This window comes from Sarcophilus harrisii, chromosome 4 (genome assembly GCF_902635505.1).
Source record: "Sarcophilus harrisii chromosome 4, mSarHar1.11, whole genome shotgun sequence".
NCBI lineage: Eukaryota > Metazoa > Chordata > Mammalia > Dasyuromorphia > Dasyuridae > Sarcophilus > Sarcophilus harrisii.
The window spans coordinates 441,597,194-441,616,403 of NC_045429.1; the positions used below are offsets into that span (position 1 = coordinate 441,597,194).

Consider the following 19,210-nt stretch of genomic DNA (forward strand, 5'->3'; position numbering starts at 1 on the left):
GATCAAAGCTAAGTATTTTCATCTTTTTGTTGTTGTTTGCTTGTTTTTTTTTCCCCTCTCTTATATTTTTCCCCTTTTGATCTGATTTTTCTTGTACAGCACAACAAATATGGGAATGTTTAGAAGAATTGCACATGTTTAACCTATATTGGATTGCTTGCTGTCTTGGAGAGAAGAGGAGGGAGGGAAAGAGGGAGAAAAATTTGGAACACAAATTTGCAAAGATGAATGTTGAAAACTATCTTTGCCTGTATTAGGAAAAATACACTATTTTTAAAAAAATTAACAACGATGGCTAGCATTGATATAACAGTGCCCGTCGTGTGTCAGCAATTTATATTAGTGTCAGAAGTAGGCTACAAACCTAGATTCTTTGACTGCAAACCAGGTTCCCTTTCCCCTGTAGCACGTTGCCCCCCAAAAGACTCACCAAATCGCTCATGAGCTGACTGGCCATTCATTTTTTTTTTAAAGGATTTTTAGAACTCAAAGCTCAGGTGTGCAAGTTTCCTAAAGATAGTAGGATATTCTGAATGTCTTTACCATTAAGATAGGATAAAGATTCTCTCTAGCATATCACTTGGACCACATACGGAGTAATGAGTTAAATTCTGTAGACAGTTTCAACTGGGGGAAAGAAAATAAAGGGCACACTCAAACAAATGCCTTCATTTAGTTTACAATTCCTTCAGAATACAATGAGAGGTTCTAAGTGAGTCTCTGGAGAACCTAGCTGGTAACAAGAACCCATTCTTTTAACTGCAAAGAGACTATCAGAGATGGTGTCGACAGAGGCACTCCCTTCAACTTCTGCAGTTCAGGTAGTCCCTGAAATATAACTCCCACAGACTTCCTTCTGAAATTCAACTAAGTTATTAAAACCTTCTGCATTTCAGAATAGCAATGTAATCAAGCCTGAGTTTTCTGAGATAGGTAACAATTTGTAGAGGGCAGAATTGGATTGTTCATCTACAAATTAAAGATTGGCTAAGATGAACCCTAGAATCCTTTACAATTCTCAGTCAATAAATCAAAGATCGAAAGAATCCAAGATTATTAAACACATAAGGGCAATGGAGATTATTACCTAGTTCAACTCTCTTATTTGCTTTAAAAAAAAAAAAAGTGTCTTTATTGCTGTCGTTCATTTTTTTGCCTTACTTTCTTTTCCACTCCACTGTCCAGCAAGCCTTCCAGCGCAACAAAAATCATTTTTAAAAGAGAAAAGTGGTTCAGCCAAACTAAGCAATACACTTACATCACACTCCACACCCCCAGTCTGTACCTTGCACTAAGTAAGCCCTTGCTGTACCAGGAATTGTATTAAGTACAAGAGATTTTGCTATCTGTCCTTCATTCTCATGGCCCATGACCTCAGGGAAGGGATGCCAAAACAAGCAAATGGATTGGACTGAAGTGGGGGAGGACTTTGTGTGCAGTCTCACATTCTCCTCCAAAGCCATTTGGGTCCAGTGGCAAGACGGAGATCAGGACAGCTGGAGATGGCCCTCACGAGAGAGACCAGGAAACACAAAAAGCAGAGTTCTCGTTCTCAAGGAGCTTAGTCTGACATGGAAGATAACTAGACAGGAGAAATGGGCAGTGCAAACAGAAAACCATCTCAGAGGAAAGGCAATGGCTTCCCCAAGTGCAGAGTCTGAAAGCTTTGCCTCCTGGGGAAAGTGGCATTCCAGCTGAGACTGGAAGACAGTGGGAGGCAGGAGGGAGGCGGGAGGAGGGCACTCTGGGCATCAGGCCAGCCAAAGAAGAGGTCTGGAGCGTGGGGTTCGATGAATACAAGCCCCTGGTGGACTGACCATACCGTGGAGGGAAGTCCAGTGTAAGAAGGCTGGGAAGGCCAGAGGGGACAAGCTGGGGGGAGGGAGTGCATTTTCTCAGCTCTTTCTAAACAAAAAACCAAAATGATGAGAGGCCCAGAATCCTTGGGGGAGCCTGCACTTGAAAGAACCAGGTCTCATGACTCCCAACCCAATGCTCTTTACTTACACTGGAAAGTCACAGGACCTCAGATTTAGAGCACGAAGGGACTTGGGAGATTACTGAGCCCAACTCCTTTCTCTTAGAGAAAGACAAACTGAGGCCCAAATTGACCCTAGATAATCCAGCTATTCCCCAGGCAGAGCTGGGATTTGAATCTAGACCCTAAGCCCCCCAAGTTTTCTGCCCAAACAGCACCCACATTTTCAATGCAAACAAAAATCTTGAAAGTAAAGCTGCCAGCAGAATACTGAGATCACTAGAGAAGTCACCACAGAAAATTCACCAAGTCTAAGAAACCTGACATTTGTCCAATAACTATCTTATTACTTAACAAGTCAAGTTCAAAGTGACCCCAAAAGTCATAAAGCTCTTCCAAAAGCAGCGCCAGAGTTCTACAGAAGAGACAAGTTCCGGGCCAGTCACAGAATTTGACTAAGCGGAAGGACCCTCAAAAGCAGGCTAGTTTAACCTGAAATAGAATTTCTGCCCCACTTATCCCTAAGCAATAGGCAATCACCCAACCTTGGCATAAAGATTTCCACTGACAAGGAGCTCACTACTTCTAGAACAGGGGTTCTTGACTTTTTTTGGTCAAGGACTTCTTAGGCAGTCAATTAGGTAAAGCCTATGGACCCCTTCTCAGAATCATAGAATCAAATACAGAAAATAAAATACAAAGGAAACCAATTATACTGTAGAGATTATTAAAATACTTAAGAAAAAAGTTCAGAGGCTCCTGGTTCTGGACTGTTGTTCTGGAGGAAGCTCATTCGCCATGTGGCTAGCTTTAAATGATGGGAAGTTTTCCCTGATTCTTCTCTAGAGCCTTCACTTGCCCTTTTGACTTCTATCCTCCCAGCTCAGATCTAATCCTTTCTTCCACATGACTATCCTACAGATACTTAAAGAGAGTCATATCTATCCTGGTCTCCTTCCCCTGGATTTCTTCTAGTTGTCAGAAATTTCAAATACCTGCTGTGTTTATAATGAAGAGCGAAATGAGCAGAACTAAGAGAGCATTGTATATAGTAACAGCAATACTATTCAAAGAACAACTTGAAGCAAGTAAGTCATTTTGACTGTTATAAATACCCAAACTAACTAAAAAGGACTTATGACGGAAACGCTATCTACATCAAGACAAAGTACAGATAAATAGATGTATAGAATGGCTATGTGCAGCGGCACACACACATTTGTATCTAATGGTAACCATCTCTAGGGTAGGGAGAGGGGAGAAAAAGGGAAAAAGAAAGTTACATGATAACTTTATTATATATTTAAAAGAAATAGCAAGTTGTACATAATAAATTTGCAATCTTTTAAAAATTATACTGTTATGGAAACTTTTATTCCATAAATTAAAAATAAAATAAATTTAAAAAAATTTTTTAAAGTAAACTATATGAAATGCTGCAAAACCAGTCCCACTGTTTAAAAAGATCATGAGGCAGTAAGACCCCTTTCAGTGGGTTCACCTTTCAATTTTCTTCATATGAAAGATTATTAGATCTTCTGGTCATAGAATTATAAAATCAAAATCTCCAGGTACTTTTGGAAAAAATGGTTTGTTGTTTATCCCAGTAAAATCCCCATAGGTATACTTTGTTTCACTATTCATCATCAGGTTTAAAATTTAGTCACAGAACAACTAGTGGATCACATGAGCTTCAAGGTCTCAGCTTTTTCCAGGAGTCTTTTTAGTGCTTTCAACTCTTTTCCTTATTTCTTTCTCTCTAGATCTGTCAGGTTAAACTCAGTACATATATTCTTGCTCTGTGCTCTAAAATGCATGGTCTCTAAAGACACACTCTAGAGATTATTAAATCAATTAACATTTCCTTATCTCTTTTCCAGGCAAAGAAAAGCACCAAGGACATCCAGAGGCATCCGGGATAGCAGGACAATCACTGGATTTGGAGTCAAAGGCCCAAGATTGACTTAACAGCCCTGCTACTTGCTACCTATGTTGTCTTGGCCAAAGCCCTCACCCTCTTATCAGGGCTTCAATTTCCTCATCAGGAAAAAGGAGGCACACTTAGCTAAGGTTCCTCTTAACTCTAAACTCTATGATTCCATCTAATTGTTTCCCTTTTAATCTTAGCATTTTTAGATTTGTGTGTGCAAAAGCTTTTTAATTTTATGTAATCAAAATTATCCATTTTATCTCCTGTGATCCTCTCTTATTTCTGTCCAAGAACTATTCTTCTTTCCAAAGATCTGATGGGTACTTTTCCCCATGTTTTTCTAATTTGTTTATGATGGGATTTTTTAATACCTATGTGCCTTAGATACTAGGCCTATATCCAAAAGAGAGTAAAAGAAAAGGAAAAGGAAAAGGAAAGGGATTCATATGTGCAAAAGTATTTATAGTAGCTTTTTTTGGTAGTAAAAAAACTGGAAACCAAGATAATGTCCATCAACGGAGGAACGACTAAATAAGTATACATGAATGTGATGGAATACTATTGTACTGTAAGAAATAAGGAAATAAATTATTTCAAAAACACTGCCACACTCTGTCCTTCTCAACCTCCATAGGATCCCTGGAGAAGCAAAAATTAGACATGACCTCCCGCAGCCCCAATCGTGGGGGGGATGGTGCCATACATGCACAGGCCTTCAGAGGTCAGAACCTCCCATACCACATCAGAGTGAGTTTCAAATAGTTCAGAGAATAAATTGCAGGGCTTGAAGTCGGAAAGACCTGAGTTGGAATCCAGCTTCAGACACTTCCTAATTGTGTGATCCTGGGTGAGTCACATCTCCAATTGCCTGTTTCTTCATCTGTAAAATGAGATTGATAATAGTACCAACCTTCCAGGGCTGTTGTGTTTTGTCAGCTTCAAAACACTATATAAATGCTAGCTATTGTTGTTGCTTCATGGAACAGCAATGCCCACACATCAAAGCGGGACATCTGTGTTCCTCAGTACAATAGTTGAAAGGTTAACAGATGATGCTTCCATCAATGGGCAGTGATTAACCTTAGATCAGCAATCACCAAGAGTCAAGGATTCTGAAAAGCTGCCCAGCCCCAACTATACACTGGCCAGTATTCCCAGAGGAGATGCCCTTCAAGGCAGCTGGATTTCCAAGGCCAAACATATTATAAGCTGCCAGGGGAAGGTCTTCCTAAGCTCTCCTAAGATCTGTGATGTTGATACCATCACTCTTATGGAGTTATATTATTCCATCTGGCCACCAGACCACTACCAACAAAGTAGCAAGAAATTAGAGACAGCATTCTCTTTCAGCAAGGGCTCCAACATTCTGTAGATATCCCTTTAAAGTCACGATGGGAGCAAACCACCCTGTGGCACCTTGTTTTAGGCAGTGCAGAGGGGACTCTCCAAGCCCATTATTTTTAACCTATGATTACAGGTTTTTTTCTTCTACCCTTTTCCCCAATTATAAACCTGCTAGATTTTCTGTGATAATTAATAGTTAACTAAATATGTTTTCTTAAATTGTATTATGTCCAACAAGCTAACAAATCAAACAGAATCTGTTTTCTTTAAAGGTCCCACGACTGGAGGAAGGGGGAACAAAGAAGACTACCACCAGAAGCAGATTGTTAGAGGGAGTTGCCAGGCTCCATTGAATTATCCATAATAAAAACCCGGAATCATCTAAAAAAAAAAGTTATATTAAAATCAGCACACAGAATACAAATATAAATGTGCTACAGCACATTTTAGAAAATTACCCTCTAACTTGGCTAACTGGTTGGCACTTTAAAAGATAACCTTCAGTGACCTGGAAAACCACCTAGAACACCTGATTCCCTTGATAAATCAGTCAAGTTTGTCAAGCACTTATTAAGTGCCCACTATGTACTAGGCACAAGGCTACATGCTGAAAACAAAGAAAAAGATAAATATTCTATCAAAGACCTTACATTCTAATGGAGGGGACAACATGTAAAGACTGAACTGAGGCATTTTCAAGAGTTTTAGAACAGATGAAAGATAACCTCAAAAGGAAGGTACTAGCAGCTGGCAGGATTGTAAAGGTCTCCTTCAGAAGATGACATTTAAAGTTTTAAGTTTTTTGAAGCCTTTTGAAGACAATCAGGGAAGCCAAGAACAGGTGAAAGGGGCAGCCTGGTAGAGGGCCAGGGCAAGGTGGTAAAGATGGGAGATGGACCATCATATTTGAAGAATAATAGGTAAACCAGTGTAACTGGATTGCAGAACAGTAAGAGGTAGGAAGGGCCCAGGTTAAAAACAAAAAAACAAAAAAACCTTTAAATGCCAAACTGAGAAGTCTGTATTTGATCCTGGAGTTAATCAGAAGTCACTCATGCTCAGTGAGGGAAGGGAGAGGGCATACGTGACTTGATCGCCATCTGGCTGCACTCCTCCCACTTCCACATCATGCTCTCTGGAACTTCATTATCTTGCAATATCATACCAACTGAGAAACTCACCCTTCCTCTACCCCATGGCCCAGGACTCATCCTTCCTTCTGATTAGAACTGAGGAGGCTGCTGTAGAGAGTCCATCCTTGCAGATCCTCCATTTAAGAAGAGTGGCCAGGACATCCATTTCATCTCACCCTAGCCTCTGCCCCTGTGATTAGCTTTGTTTTAATGTGCTATCTAATTAGAGAGTGAGCTCCTTGAAGAAAAGGGTTGTCTTTTGTGTTTCTTTGTATCTCCAGCACTTATTGCAGGGCCTGGCATATAGTAGGCACATAATAAATGTTTATTGACTGTCAGACTGATATTTCAGGAAAAATCACTTTGGTGGGTGAATGGAGGATGAAGAGAGAGAAACCATGAAGCAGAAAGATCAAAGAGCAGTCTATCTCAATAGTGAGAGAAGTGTTAGAGGCCTGAAACAAGATGGTGGTTGTGTGAGCTGCAAGAAGGGGACGGATATCGAAGACAGTATAAGGCAGAAGTGACTGTATTTGGCCATAGGCTATGTGGGGTGAGTTTAAGTAAGGAGTCAAGGAAGCCAGAGGCCAAGGGGCTGGGAGAAAGGTGATGTTCTTAACACTAACAGGGAAGTTTGAGAGGTAGATTAAATAATATAAACTCATGATGGAAACAGTTTTATGACTTCTTCCACCACTGGGTGGAACTAGAATTAGATAAGATTGGCAAGGGGTGATTGGTGAAGGGACAAGGAACAAGGGATTGGAGATCAGAGGACAGTTTAGCACGGAGTTCATTTATCAAGTGAAGACAGAGAAATGAGGATAGTGTCAACACGCAGGGGATAATGATGACTAAATGAGGTTTTAGTGTATAAGCAATTGGACATTTTCATCCCCCCCCCAAATTCTGGTCCACTACAATCTATGATTTTACTGCTGTGAGGAAACTCCAGAAAGAAACCAGCTAGTGATACAAATCTGTAATTTTTCAGAAATTAAATGATTTTGAGAGTTGCCTGGCCCTGAGAAGTGAAGAAACCAGCCCAGAATAATAAAGTCAGCAAGATCCAAGTCATTCCTGAAGGTAGTTCTCTATCCTATGTGCTGTGCTGTATCCGAAGGAAAAACATCAATAATCTCTTACATGTTTTTAAAAATACAAAGTGAAAGAACTGGCCTTTGAGTGTTTGCCCTACAATTTCAGCTAGGTGGAGCTGCAGTGCATAGAGTACCAGGCCTGAAGTCAAGAAGATTCACTGTGGGTTCAAATCCAGCCTCAGACACTTACTACCTGTGTGACTGGAGCAAGCCACTTCACACTGTTTGCCTCAATTTGCTCATCTGTCAAATGAACTGGAGAAGAAAATGGCAAACCACTCCAATGTTTTTGCCAAGAAAACCCCAAGTAGAGGTTACTTGACCTCAATCATAAAGAGTTGAATATAAGTGGAAAATGACTGGCCAACAAGCTACAAATCTGGAGCCGTGTGCTCTTGAGCAAGTCCCTTAATCCTTCTGGGCTCTAGTCTCTCAAACAATGCTTGCTCAATTATAACTGCTTAGCATCAAATGAGTGTAAAAGTGCTTATAAAAAGTGAAGCTCCATATAAATATAAGGCATTGTTAGAGTGCCTTCATAATATTTCGTTGAATCCTCATAAACAATTGCATGAGGTAAATAGGGCAGGAGGAAACAGATACAGAGAAGGCAAAAGACTGTCCAAAGTCAACAAAGTATTGATAATTCTCTTTTCATTGGAGAAAAGGAGGAAAAAAGGACAATGGGGTAGAAAGTATAGTTTGCCTGGGGCCTCTCAGACCCCAATCCCTGGGTCTTGGAAGTCAGTTCTCCATCCATCTCCCTACATGGGCTCCTCTGTAATGCATTGAGGCCACTTACAATCTGGGGGACCCTGGGCTATCATTTGACTCTTCTGATATTCCTCATGGATCAAATGAGGTCAAACTTGCATCTGATGAATTCAAAAGTCCCTTCTGGCTCCAAATGTTTTTGAAGCAATGATAAATTCCCAAAGCATCAGCCAGCAACTGTGACAAAGATACCCCTTTCACTTCCACCCATGAGATTAGCAGTCAGAGCTCCTCTCCTAGCCTGCTCACCAAAATCTGACTTCTATTTCAAGAAGTAGATGTAGTTCAAGGTTTACTGCAGTCAAAGTAAGACTCATAACCTAAAGAAGAGGTGGCAAAGCCTGATCCCTAAGCAATCACTTCTGGCCAACAATCAACTGCTCTGTTGGATCTCAAACCTAGCTTTCACCTAGTCAAAATTATCCTGTCAGGAGATGGTATCTGCTAAAGAACAGCCTAATGGCTCAGGATACCTGCAAAAATTAAACAATCTTACTAAAATCCAGCTCCTGATCTACCTCTGCCTCTAGGATCCAATAAAAGTGGGAAGAAAAAGAGGAAAAGTGGCAAGAAAATATAATGGCTTTTCCTATCTGGTCAAAATTCCATTCTTAAAAAAAAAGTATTCAAATTAAGAGAACTTCCTGGAGAGAAATAGCTAATCTTAACCCAGTTTTCCTTCAGCTCAGCTGAAACTGTAAAAGAACCAGGTGGTTGTTAAGCAACCTTGGGAAGAAAATATGTGAATGGGGAGTGGTCAGAGTTTTGCAGGTTATCTTTCATTTACACAATTAAGAAGGGCTCTCTTAGAAAAATCTGTACTAAGTTCAGGAGACTCTGAAACTGCACAAACAAGGAAGGACCAAAATTTCACTTCCTAAGAATAAATCTGAAAAAAGAAAAAAAAAAACCTTCCAACGTACTTTCTAGTTCACAAAACCCTGTCTTCTCACCACAGGTAAAATCTGGGCAGGGTGAAAGTGACATTTTTGTGTCCTACTGGAAAATACATACATTGGACTTATATGGTCCTCCAGCATTCATGATTGACTAAGCTCTCGCCACAAAGTCCACAGGCAGAAATGAACACTCTTGATTTCCCTGTCACACTTTTATTAGTCTTACATCCAAATAAGCCCGTATTTGCTTTCTGAACAATGTCTTAGACTTTTTAATTTCTTAAGTTATTAGATCACAGAAAACTAAAATGACAATAACAACAACAACAAAGAACTCACTATCCTGGGGAAGTAGTAGGCTGCATATTCTACCAGATTTTTGGAAGGTCACAGGAAATTTCTTACCAAATAGCCACAGAATGCTCATAAGAAAATCAATATTTGGGGAGAAAGTAACATCTCCCCAACAGAGAAGAGAGTTCAAGTATTTAGCTACTAATTTTCCTTAGCCATGATCTACACTATTCTTTTCAGTAGAAAGGAGGCTCATAGTCTACTCTGCCTCTGCCTTAAACTCATTCTATCATTTGAGGTAAATGACATCATGCTTATATTGTTGACATCCATATATAATCTGTAATGTAATGTATAATCGGTTTATAATAATGCCTTTCTACCCAATGACCTCAGGGAAGTAGCATGAGGCTTCCCACTCCATGACTACTCAATGCTTGAGAATCTCAGCAAACAGGATCGGCACTCATCAATTACATAACATCCCAAATGGGAGTGGCTCTATGGATCCATATAAACATAAATTTAATCCAGTTTTCCATGTGGCAAGTAAACATACTTCCTATGAACACATTCATTATAGCACTTAAATGTGCCATTTGATTAGCTATCCCTCAGAATTAACTTTTATATTATCCTTTTCAAAGCCTTTGGACTACCTTCTTTTTCAGAAATTCTTTTAAAACAAGATGCACCACAATGAAGTGACTAGGGGATTACATAATTCTATTTAGCAAAGAACAGTTGCACCCAATGTTCACTTAAGTAGAATGTTTTCTGCCTCTCCCCATTTTTGTGGGGAGGCAACAACTCCAAATAGGCACTTAGAAATCTCAGCATCCCAAACAAAATCAACCAATCATTTAAAAAAAAAAAAAAAAAGAAAAGGAAAAAAGACACAGGCCAGACTACACCACCACTATACAGGGCCCTTGTCTCAAGACTCTCCAAGCTATAGCAATGAGATCACAAGATCAAGTCATATATAGCCTTCAAATAGACTCTTCCTTTGGAAGCCCTCCAAGCATAAAGAGCCTTTACAAATACCATGACGGCTTTCCTGGTAAGAAAATGAAGTCCAGTAGAAGCAAATCAATAGAGAAATAAAGGACTAAGAATCATTGCAGCAGATGCAAAGAAAATCCCTAAAATAACATATTCTGCTTTAAAAAAAAAAAGACAATAAAAAGCAATATAAAAATGTTCTCCTTATCTATAAATATATTTAACTAAGGAATTGAATTTCTAATGACATTTTCCTTCTTGGGCTCCAATGCACTCTCTAAAAAGGAGACTGCTATGTTTCACACTGAGTTGTGTGCATTTACTTAGCAGCTTCTAATAGACTGGGAAATACTAAAATAAAATATTTTTCATTTGCTTTTTTTCAGCTTGTGCTGATCACCCTAAATTTCTAAATATGCATATGCAATATATATATATATATATATATATATACATATATATGTAATTAACCAAATAGCCACTTGAAGTTTTAAAACACTCTTTTAACAAACTAAGCCATTATTGCTAAATAAGTATTCCGTGTTAGTTTCAAGAAGACTGAGTTTAAATGCTTTACTATAGTATAATAGCACTTCTATGCAGCTAACTCTTGTGGATTGTCATATAAATTCAGCAAATAATATCTGCTTGCCTACTGCTGACAACCATTATCCCTTTAGGTTTAATAGCATCAAATTTTCTCCCTACGATGCTCTTAGTACTTCAAACACTGGCACCTTCAGCATTCCCGCATCACAGCCTTTTGAAATCTCCTTGCTGTCATGATTTCTGTACAATAAATCTCAAGCTTCCTTAGCCTATATTTCATGAACAGACAGTTAAAAGTCTGCTGCTTATAACTTTTGAGTTTACTTAGCATCAAGTTCATTCACCAGACCCTTCACTGCTCCATATTCAATCACAATTATCTGTGCCTTATCATTGGTCCTGCTCTAGTTAACATTTTTAAAAAGTCAATAATTCAGATAAAGTCACATATAGCATACATACTGAATTTTCAGATGACACAAAATTGGGATACCTGGTGACAGAAAGAGGATACAAAAAGACCTCAAAATAGAACAATGGGGTAAATTTAATAACATAATATAGTAGAGGTAAGTGTGAAATACTGCAATGAATTTCTTTTTAAATCAGCCATACAAGTAGAAAATGAGGGAAACATATCAAAGAGTTCATGAAAGAGATATAGTGACTTTAATGCCTTGAAAGCTCACTATGTTCTTATTAGCCAAGAGCTAGTAAAAACAGTCTTGCCAAGATTAGGAAGGTGATAGTGTTGATATATTCCACCCCGGTCAGGTGACAACTAGAGTATCATGTCCAGTATCGGGAGCCACATTTCAGAAGGGAAACTGACAAGTCAAAGAAGAGACAAAAGGATCACTCAAAACCAAGCTGCACTAGGATCAGCTGAGGTAACAGAAGATGTTCAGCCTGAAGACAATGAATTAGAGTGGACATGATCACTGTCTTCAAATATTTAAGAAGCAGCATGTAGAAGATAAGCCTTAGCCAGCTTGACCTCAAAGGGCAAACTAGGACCAATGGGTGGAGGTTACAAAGGGAAAGGGTTTTAGCTCATTATGAGGAAACAACTTTCTAAAGATTTGTAATACTTTCCAAAAAGAGAAAGGACTGCTTAGTTCCTGAGACTTATATGAACTGATACAAAGTGAAATAAGCAGAACCGGGAACATTATACACAGTAACAATAATATCGTAACAATGAAACCATGAAAGACTTGACTACTCTGATCAAGACAATGATCCAAGATAGTTTCAAAGAAATCATGATGAAAAATACTGTCCACCTCCAGAGAGGAACTGATGAACTCTGTGCACAGACTGGTCTATTGTTTTTCACTTTCTTTATTTTTCTTGCCTTTTTTTTTTGTGGTAACATGGCTATTAGGGAAATATATTTTGCATGACTTCACATGTATAGGTGTGATATTGCTTGCCTTTTCAATGGGTGGAGGAGGGTTGAAAGGAAGAGAATTTGGATCTCAAAATTTTTTTAAATGAATGCCAAAAATCAATGAGAAAAAAATAAACCCTGACCTTAAAAAAAGAAAGTTTCCTATCCCTAAAGGCCTAGAAACATTTCATTCGACCAACATTAAATATTTTTTGTGTACAAAGTCCTAAGTGAGACAATGAAGAAAGTACAAGGATCCCAACACACAGCTTAGTTTAGGGTCCAAGGAAGAGACCCCAGTATAAGCATAATAAAATGGTGAAAGACATCTGATACAAAATAAAGTAAGCAGAATCAAAACATCTTTATACAAAAATATAAAGGAAAACTTTATTGAAAGACTTCAAAAATCTAAGAAATACCATTGCAGAGACCTAGTAATGATGCTGGCCTTCCACATACGAGTAGAGAAATAGTGGACTACAGAGTTGGTAAGGACCATGTCTAAGTGCAAAAGACCTCACAGCTGTGAATCATAACACACTTGAAGGAATTGCAAACCAGCCTTTACTGCCGCAGATGTTGTTTGTGGATTGAAAATGAAATAAACTGGAGGCAAGAGGGAAGAGGAGAGAGGTCAGAGAATGCAACTGCCTCTTAGTCTTCTTATATAATTACCATCCTCTCATATGAAGGGATCTATCCTGCTGGTCAGAATTAGAAACCCAGCAGCAACTAGCAGGTGGCTCCTATAACACAGGGTCAGAGCAAAGTATACATTTTCTGACAAGACCAATGGGCAGGTTTGTTTTGCTTGACTACATTGGGAATTGGTAGCAATGATTTTTTGTTTGTTTGTTTGTTTTTGTTTTTTTAAGCATTACAATATTAAAAGTGGGGAAGAAGAACTATGTGAGACTGGACAAGGAATATGCCTTCTGAGGGGAGAATACAGGCTACAAAAGGAGGAAGGCCCAGGCAAGTTCAGAAAACAGTAAAAGCAGAGAAGATGTGGTGGTAGTAGTAGTATATGGTTGGGGGCAGGCAGAAAGTGGTCCAGTTTAACTGTATCACATGTCTTAGGCTGTAAGGAGTTTGAGAGGAAACTTTATACAGATGAAATTTGGATGCACGAGGAGATACAGAAAAGTTAGCATTCTAGAATACTAACAATATACAGAACATCAAGCCAAGATCAAGGATTGAAAAATTAATCCAAGATTTAATTTATACTTTAACATATTTAACATGTATTGGTCATCCTGCCATCTAGGGGAGGGGGTGGGGGGAAGGAGGGGAAAAATTGAAAGAAAAGGTTTGGCAATTGTCAGTGCAGTAAAATTACCCATGCATATAACTTGTAAATAAAAAGCTATTAAAATTAAAAAAAAAAAAAAGGAAAATTAATACAAGAAGCAATCACTGGCTGGCCACCAACTGAAATTTTGTGGGGTTTTCATTCTGATGGAATGATGAAAATCCACCTGTGATACTTAATAAAAGAACAAAAACTATAATCAGTCAACCATACTGTCTGACTTCCTGCTTTCTCCTGAGCTCAAGATTCAGAATATCATTTTTAGCATGGCTTCTTCCTTCCTTAGTTAGCTTTCATAGGTTTATTATTTACTCTGTAAAATGTGGGGGAGTTGAATTAGATAATTTCTTAAGTTCTGAAGAGTAAGTCCAAACATTTATTGGGCATCCCCTATATTCTAGACACCACTGACTACAAGCCTCATCTAGGCTTTCTTCTCTCCTGTCCTTTTACACTAAGCTGCCAAATAATTCTTTCTAGCTGTGTGACCCTGGGCAAATCACTTAAACCCAATTGCCTCCGGGAGGGAAAAAATTCCAGGTCTGATCCCATTACTCTTCTGCTCAATTTTGTGTCATTTGAAAACCCAGTCATCGTGCCTTACATGATTTTATCTGAATTACTGATTTAAAAAAAAAAAAAAAGAGAGAGAGAGACCAGAACAGGATCAATGATAAATAAGGCATAGATAATTGTGAATGAATATGGAACAGTGAAAGGTCTGATGAGTGAACTTGATGCTAAGTGAACTCAGAAGTTACAAGAAGGCTTCTTTCTAACTGTTCATGGAATACAGGTTAAGGAGGCTTGGGATTTATTGGACAGAATCAGGACAGCAAGGAGATTGCAAAAGGCTCTGATGCAGGAATGCTGAAGGTACGGATGTTTAAGAGATATATATTCACAGCGAGGGTAAATGGCATTCTGGTATCTCGGTATTAGCATTCAAACCTAGTTTGTTTTCTTATCAATCACACAATCTCGGACTAGCAAGACCTGTGAGGTTGCTTATGGGGAAGACAACAAATCTCTTCACCTAATCTCTCCCTCTCCCGGACCCAAAGCCCATGAACCAAACCCTCATCTGGTTCAGGCAAAACGAACTTCCCGGCCCCACAAGGCTACAACGAGCACCTTTGACACACTTCCCAACCACAGAGACAAGTCACCGAGACTGATGCAGCACCAGCTGTCTGTGACTGGCTCCTTCCGTCCCACCGGTTTTGTCTGTGACTCGTCTGGGAGCATCTCGGCGTCTCTTCTCCCAGTCCATTAGACGAGTCCCAACTCGTCGGAAAAGCTCGAGCCTGCCTCCGCCAACCCGTCTGCCCGCTGACTCCTCCGCCTAATCCCGGCGTTCAAGGCTTCGCCCCTCTCGAACGCCGCGAGCACCCCGGGAGCAGCCGCAAGGGGCCCCGAGTCGGCACACCCCCCGCCCGCGGCCCCCGGCTTATCGGGCGTCAGGAGGCTCATCCCTGAGGTCGGCAGAAGCCGCTCCCGCTCTTGCTGACGGGCCCCGGGAGACGTGAACTATGCCCTCTCCGGGCTAACTCCCGGGCCAGTCCCCTCGGCGGCCGCTCCCCGTCAAGCAGGGCCTCGAGCACCCTTGGGCGGGGTGTCATCCGGGGCGCGCCGCAGGATGCAGCCCAGGAGCGTCTGCACCAGCCGGCCGGAGAGGGGAGGCAGGAGCGGGGCTCTCGGGCCAGCTCTGCCTCCCCGAGCCGGGTGACCTTGGGCACCGCTGCCCCGCTCGCCGCCTCAGTTTCCTCTCCGTGAGGGAGGGGCGGGCGAGGTCGGGGACTGCGGCCCCTCTCTGGGCCCGGGACTCCCGGAGGGCGCATGTGGTGCGGAGTGCGGGACCCCCAGGGAACTGATCGAAAGGTTCAGCTTCGGTCGGGGATTCGGGAGAATAAGGGGGCGCTGAGGAGCCCTCCCCCAAGTTCCCGGGCGCCCGCCTGCCCGACGCGGGGCTCGTAAAGGCGCGGCGCGGCGGGCGCTCGGGGCCGGCGAGGGTGGTCCGGGAATGGCCCGAGGGGCGGCGGAGCCGAGGACCCAAAGTTCTCCGAGCAGGGACCAGGGGGACGGGGCCGGGGATGGGGAGGGGGAGGGGGCCGGGCCGGGGCGGGCGGCCCCGAGGGGCGGGACCCGCCAGTCAATCAGTCCCCAGTTTTACCGTGTCCCCGGGCCGGCCGCGCCGCGTCCCGCCGCCTGCCTCCCGGAACTGGTCGCGCCACGCCGTGCCACCACGGCCCGTGCGTTCCCTCCGAGTCTGTCCACTCCCGCCCGGCCCGGCCTTGGCCACGCCCCGGCCCGGCCCGGCCCCGCTTCGCCCCGCCCCCCGACCCGGCGCCGACGGCGGCGCCGGCGCCCTCACCGTCACCGGGCGCGCGCGCGCAAAGCCCGCCCCCTGCTCCGACCAACGCATCACGTCACGCATCAGCTGACGCGCGTCACGAGTCGCCGGGCCGGGCCTAGCCATGGAGAGCCTTTTCTCGCTTCTTCCTCCTCCTTAGGGGGCGGGGGCGAAGTTCTGATTGGAAGAAGACTTGAGAGAACAGAGTTTAAGGGACGAAGATAATCCTAAAGCTGACGTGGAAGGGGCGGAGCTGAGAAACATGCCTGGGAAGAGGGCTGGGACAAAGGAGGCGGGGCTGGAACTCTAACCCGGGAGAGGGGTGGAGACTGGAACTCGAAGACTCGGAGGGGGCGTAGCTGGAACCTAGTCTTGGAGAGGGCGGGGATAGAATGCCGAGACTGGGAATCGGACCGAGCAGAAATTAGAAGTCAGAGAGGAGGCGGGGCTCACACCTGGGAAAGGGGCGGGGCTGGAACGAAAACTTAGCAAAGGGGCAGGGCACGGACTCCTACCTGGAGAAGCGACTGAAGAAAACAAACTTGGACAAAAGGGGGGGGGGCTCGGAAACATCCGGGAAGGGTTGTGCCTGGGCAGTACGCCCGGAAAGGGGAGGGGCAAATTCAGGCCCCCGAGGGGGAAATCCCGGGGTGGACCCAAGGGCCTTCTTCGGTGTCCTCCCTCTCTTTTACCCGGGAGACGAGTCTCCGCCAGCGGGGCGGGGCAAGTAGCTCCCAACCCTGGACAATTGGCTGCGTTCAGAGGGGCTGGTAGCCAGCGGCGCAACTGAGGACGGGGAAGGAATCCCCCGATTCCTGCCCGGGGAGGGCAGAGGGGACAACTGCCACCCCCGCAGCGAAGCGATGCGTCATCGGTTTGCTATCCGAGAAGGCTCGCCCTGGCCTTCAAGGGGGCAGCGATGGAGAGTCTGACCACTTCCTAGCTCTTGGCCCTAGACACATCAGTACACTCTTGGAGGTTCATTTTCCTCATCCGAAAATTTGGGAACGTCATGTTTGTGCTCAGAGCACGGATGTGGCATTTGACTGGAGCGGGAGAAAACGTTATCAGACATTCATGACGTGTATTTCCAAAAAAAAAAAAAAAATGGGCTGGTCAATTAAGCAATATCCTAAAAAGCCCTATTTTAGTAGTTCCCTATTTGGGAGAAGAGTCAGACCTGTGATTTCATGCGTTTAGGGAACTCCCCAGTGGAATTACACAGATGCCAGTCGCACGGGTTTGGGAGGGTAATTGAGAGTTGTCTATAAGTGACTTGCCCAGGGTCACATAGCAAGTTGGTGTCAGGTCTTCCTGTCAGCGGGATACCCCCCCCCCCAAAAAAAAAAAAATAGCAGAGCCTCCATAAGGATCTAAGGAAAGGATGAAATAAAATGGCCAGCCTGCTCTGTGTAAGAGTGAAAGCACCCATTCACATGGAGCAAAGCTTTGGGGCCGTGAGGATAGACATAATATTTGTACCTCTGACCTTGCAGCACTAGGCAAAACCCTTCAAGGCCACGTAATCAGAACGCTGGACTTGAGGGTGGGAAGACCTGAGCTCCCATTCCTACTTAGACCCTTATTAGATTGTGTGATTTTAGGCAAGAAGCACTCTGAAACTTCAATTTCCTTATATGCAAAACAGGTTAATAGTACCTATCTCCTACTATTGTGGAGATGAAACAAAGACAGATAGGAAGAACTTTATAAACATTAAAGCTCTTATATAAATGTCGGCTTATTCTTAGGAGGAAAGTGTGCTTATCTACGCAAGCCCAATGATAAGATTTAAAATAATCAAATTTTCATTCCCATTACACACACACACACACACACACACCTTAGCCTGTCAACCCTGGGACTCACTTTTTAAAGTGTCCTACATTATTTTTGTCTTTAGATTACAATATATGAAAGTAGTTTGTGTCATCTGCTCTAGCCATCTCTTACGCAGGAAAGTATTATCATCCTTACTTTACAAAGGGGGCAACTGAAGAGCCAAGAGGTTGGAAACTTTAGTCTTCTCCCCTCAGCCTTTACATACTCTTGAGAGTCAGACAAACTAGCTTTCATTCCATCACGTCTTTGGGCTTTGTACCACCTGTCCCCCATGCCTGGAATACTTTTCCTGCTCCTCTCTGACTCAGATGCCTCTTCTTTCATTCAAAACCAAGCATCACCTTCCCAAAAACCTTTCCTGATCCCCCATGTGCTACAGCTTTCCCTAGCAAATCACTCTTGTTATCAGCTACTTGTTTATACTCTTTATATCTATTTTGTATATACCTTTATATCTGTACTCATCGTATGTCTTCCTTGCTAGAACAAAACATTGTACAAAGGGATTGTTTTGTTCGTTGTATTTATATGCTCAGCACCTAACAGGGTACCTGACACCCAGGAGGTGCTTTAGACAAGGGCTTCTTTTTCCACTTGTCCCTTTTCACCCAAGAAATTTTTATATGCCCCTGAGAGATATAAAACAAGAATACAAATCAGACATTTACTTATAATAAATCTTAATTTTGCGACTCCTTCAATTATGAGACCACAGTATAAAAAGCTGGGCTTTAGATTGTGATGTCCTCAAGTGGAAGACTGACTTTTGCCCTTCTTTGCATAGCATAGTAGCTATGTAGGCACTTCATAAATGCCCACTGAAACATTGACTCCACATTTGTCGATTGGTTTTCTTGATAGGGTCCATTTCTATCCGATTCCTAAAACGTTGGTCATTGGTACTTCTCTGTGCACACATCTCTTTGGAGATATGGGTGATGACTCAGACTGTGCCCCGATCAGCCCATCTAGAGCAGATATATTACATCATCACCTGGGAAGTCCATGTACTGGACATTTTCAAAAATTCTGAGACCTTCATTTTCAAATGCTTGGCTTCCTTGTTTTGCATTTAAAAACATTATTTTGATAAGGAAGGGGTCCATAGACTTCCACTGACTGTCGGAGGGGTCCAGGACACACACAAAGGCTAAGAACTCCTGCTTTGCAGCTTCATTTCTCCACCTTCCTTCCAATGAGACCTATTATGCACACTATTCAGTGACCAGTGCACTCCCATTTTAGACTCTAGGAATCCTTTAAACCCAGAAGCTCAGGTGAGGGTCTCCCTGGCTGCT

General features: G+C 42.5%; 1 protein-coding gene across 2 annotated transcripts in view; it reads right to left on the bottom strand.

The window, feature by feature from the left end:
* The window catches only part of RABGEF1 (RAB guanine nucleotide exchange factor 1), a 35,377-nt gene extending 19,346 nt beyond the window's left edge, over nucleotides 1-16,031 (bottom strand). The window contains exon 1 of one of the 2 annotated variants that reach the window (XM_031967879.1): nucleotides 15,891-16,031. Coding sequence is in view for 1 of the 2 variants with exons in the window: in XM_031967880.1 (XP_031823740.1) it covers nucleotides 14,887-14,990 (104 nt within the window). In the remaining variant the exon portion in view is untranslated. Of the gene's footprint in view, nucleotides 1-14,886; nucleotides 15,825-15,890 lie in introns of those variants that run through there. The other variant, XM_031967880.1, reaches the window with a different exon arrangement.
* Nucleotides 16,032-19,210: the final 3,179 nt, after the last annotated feature.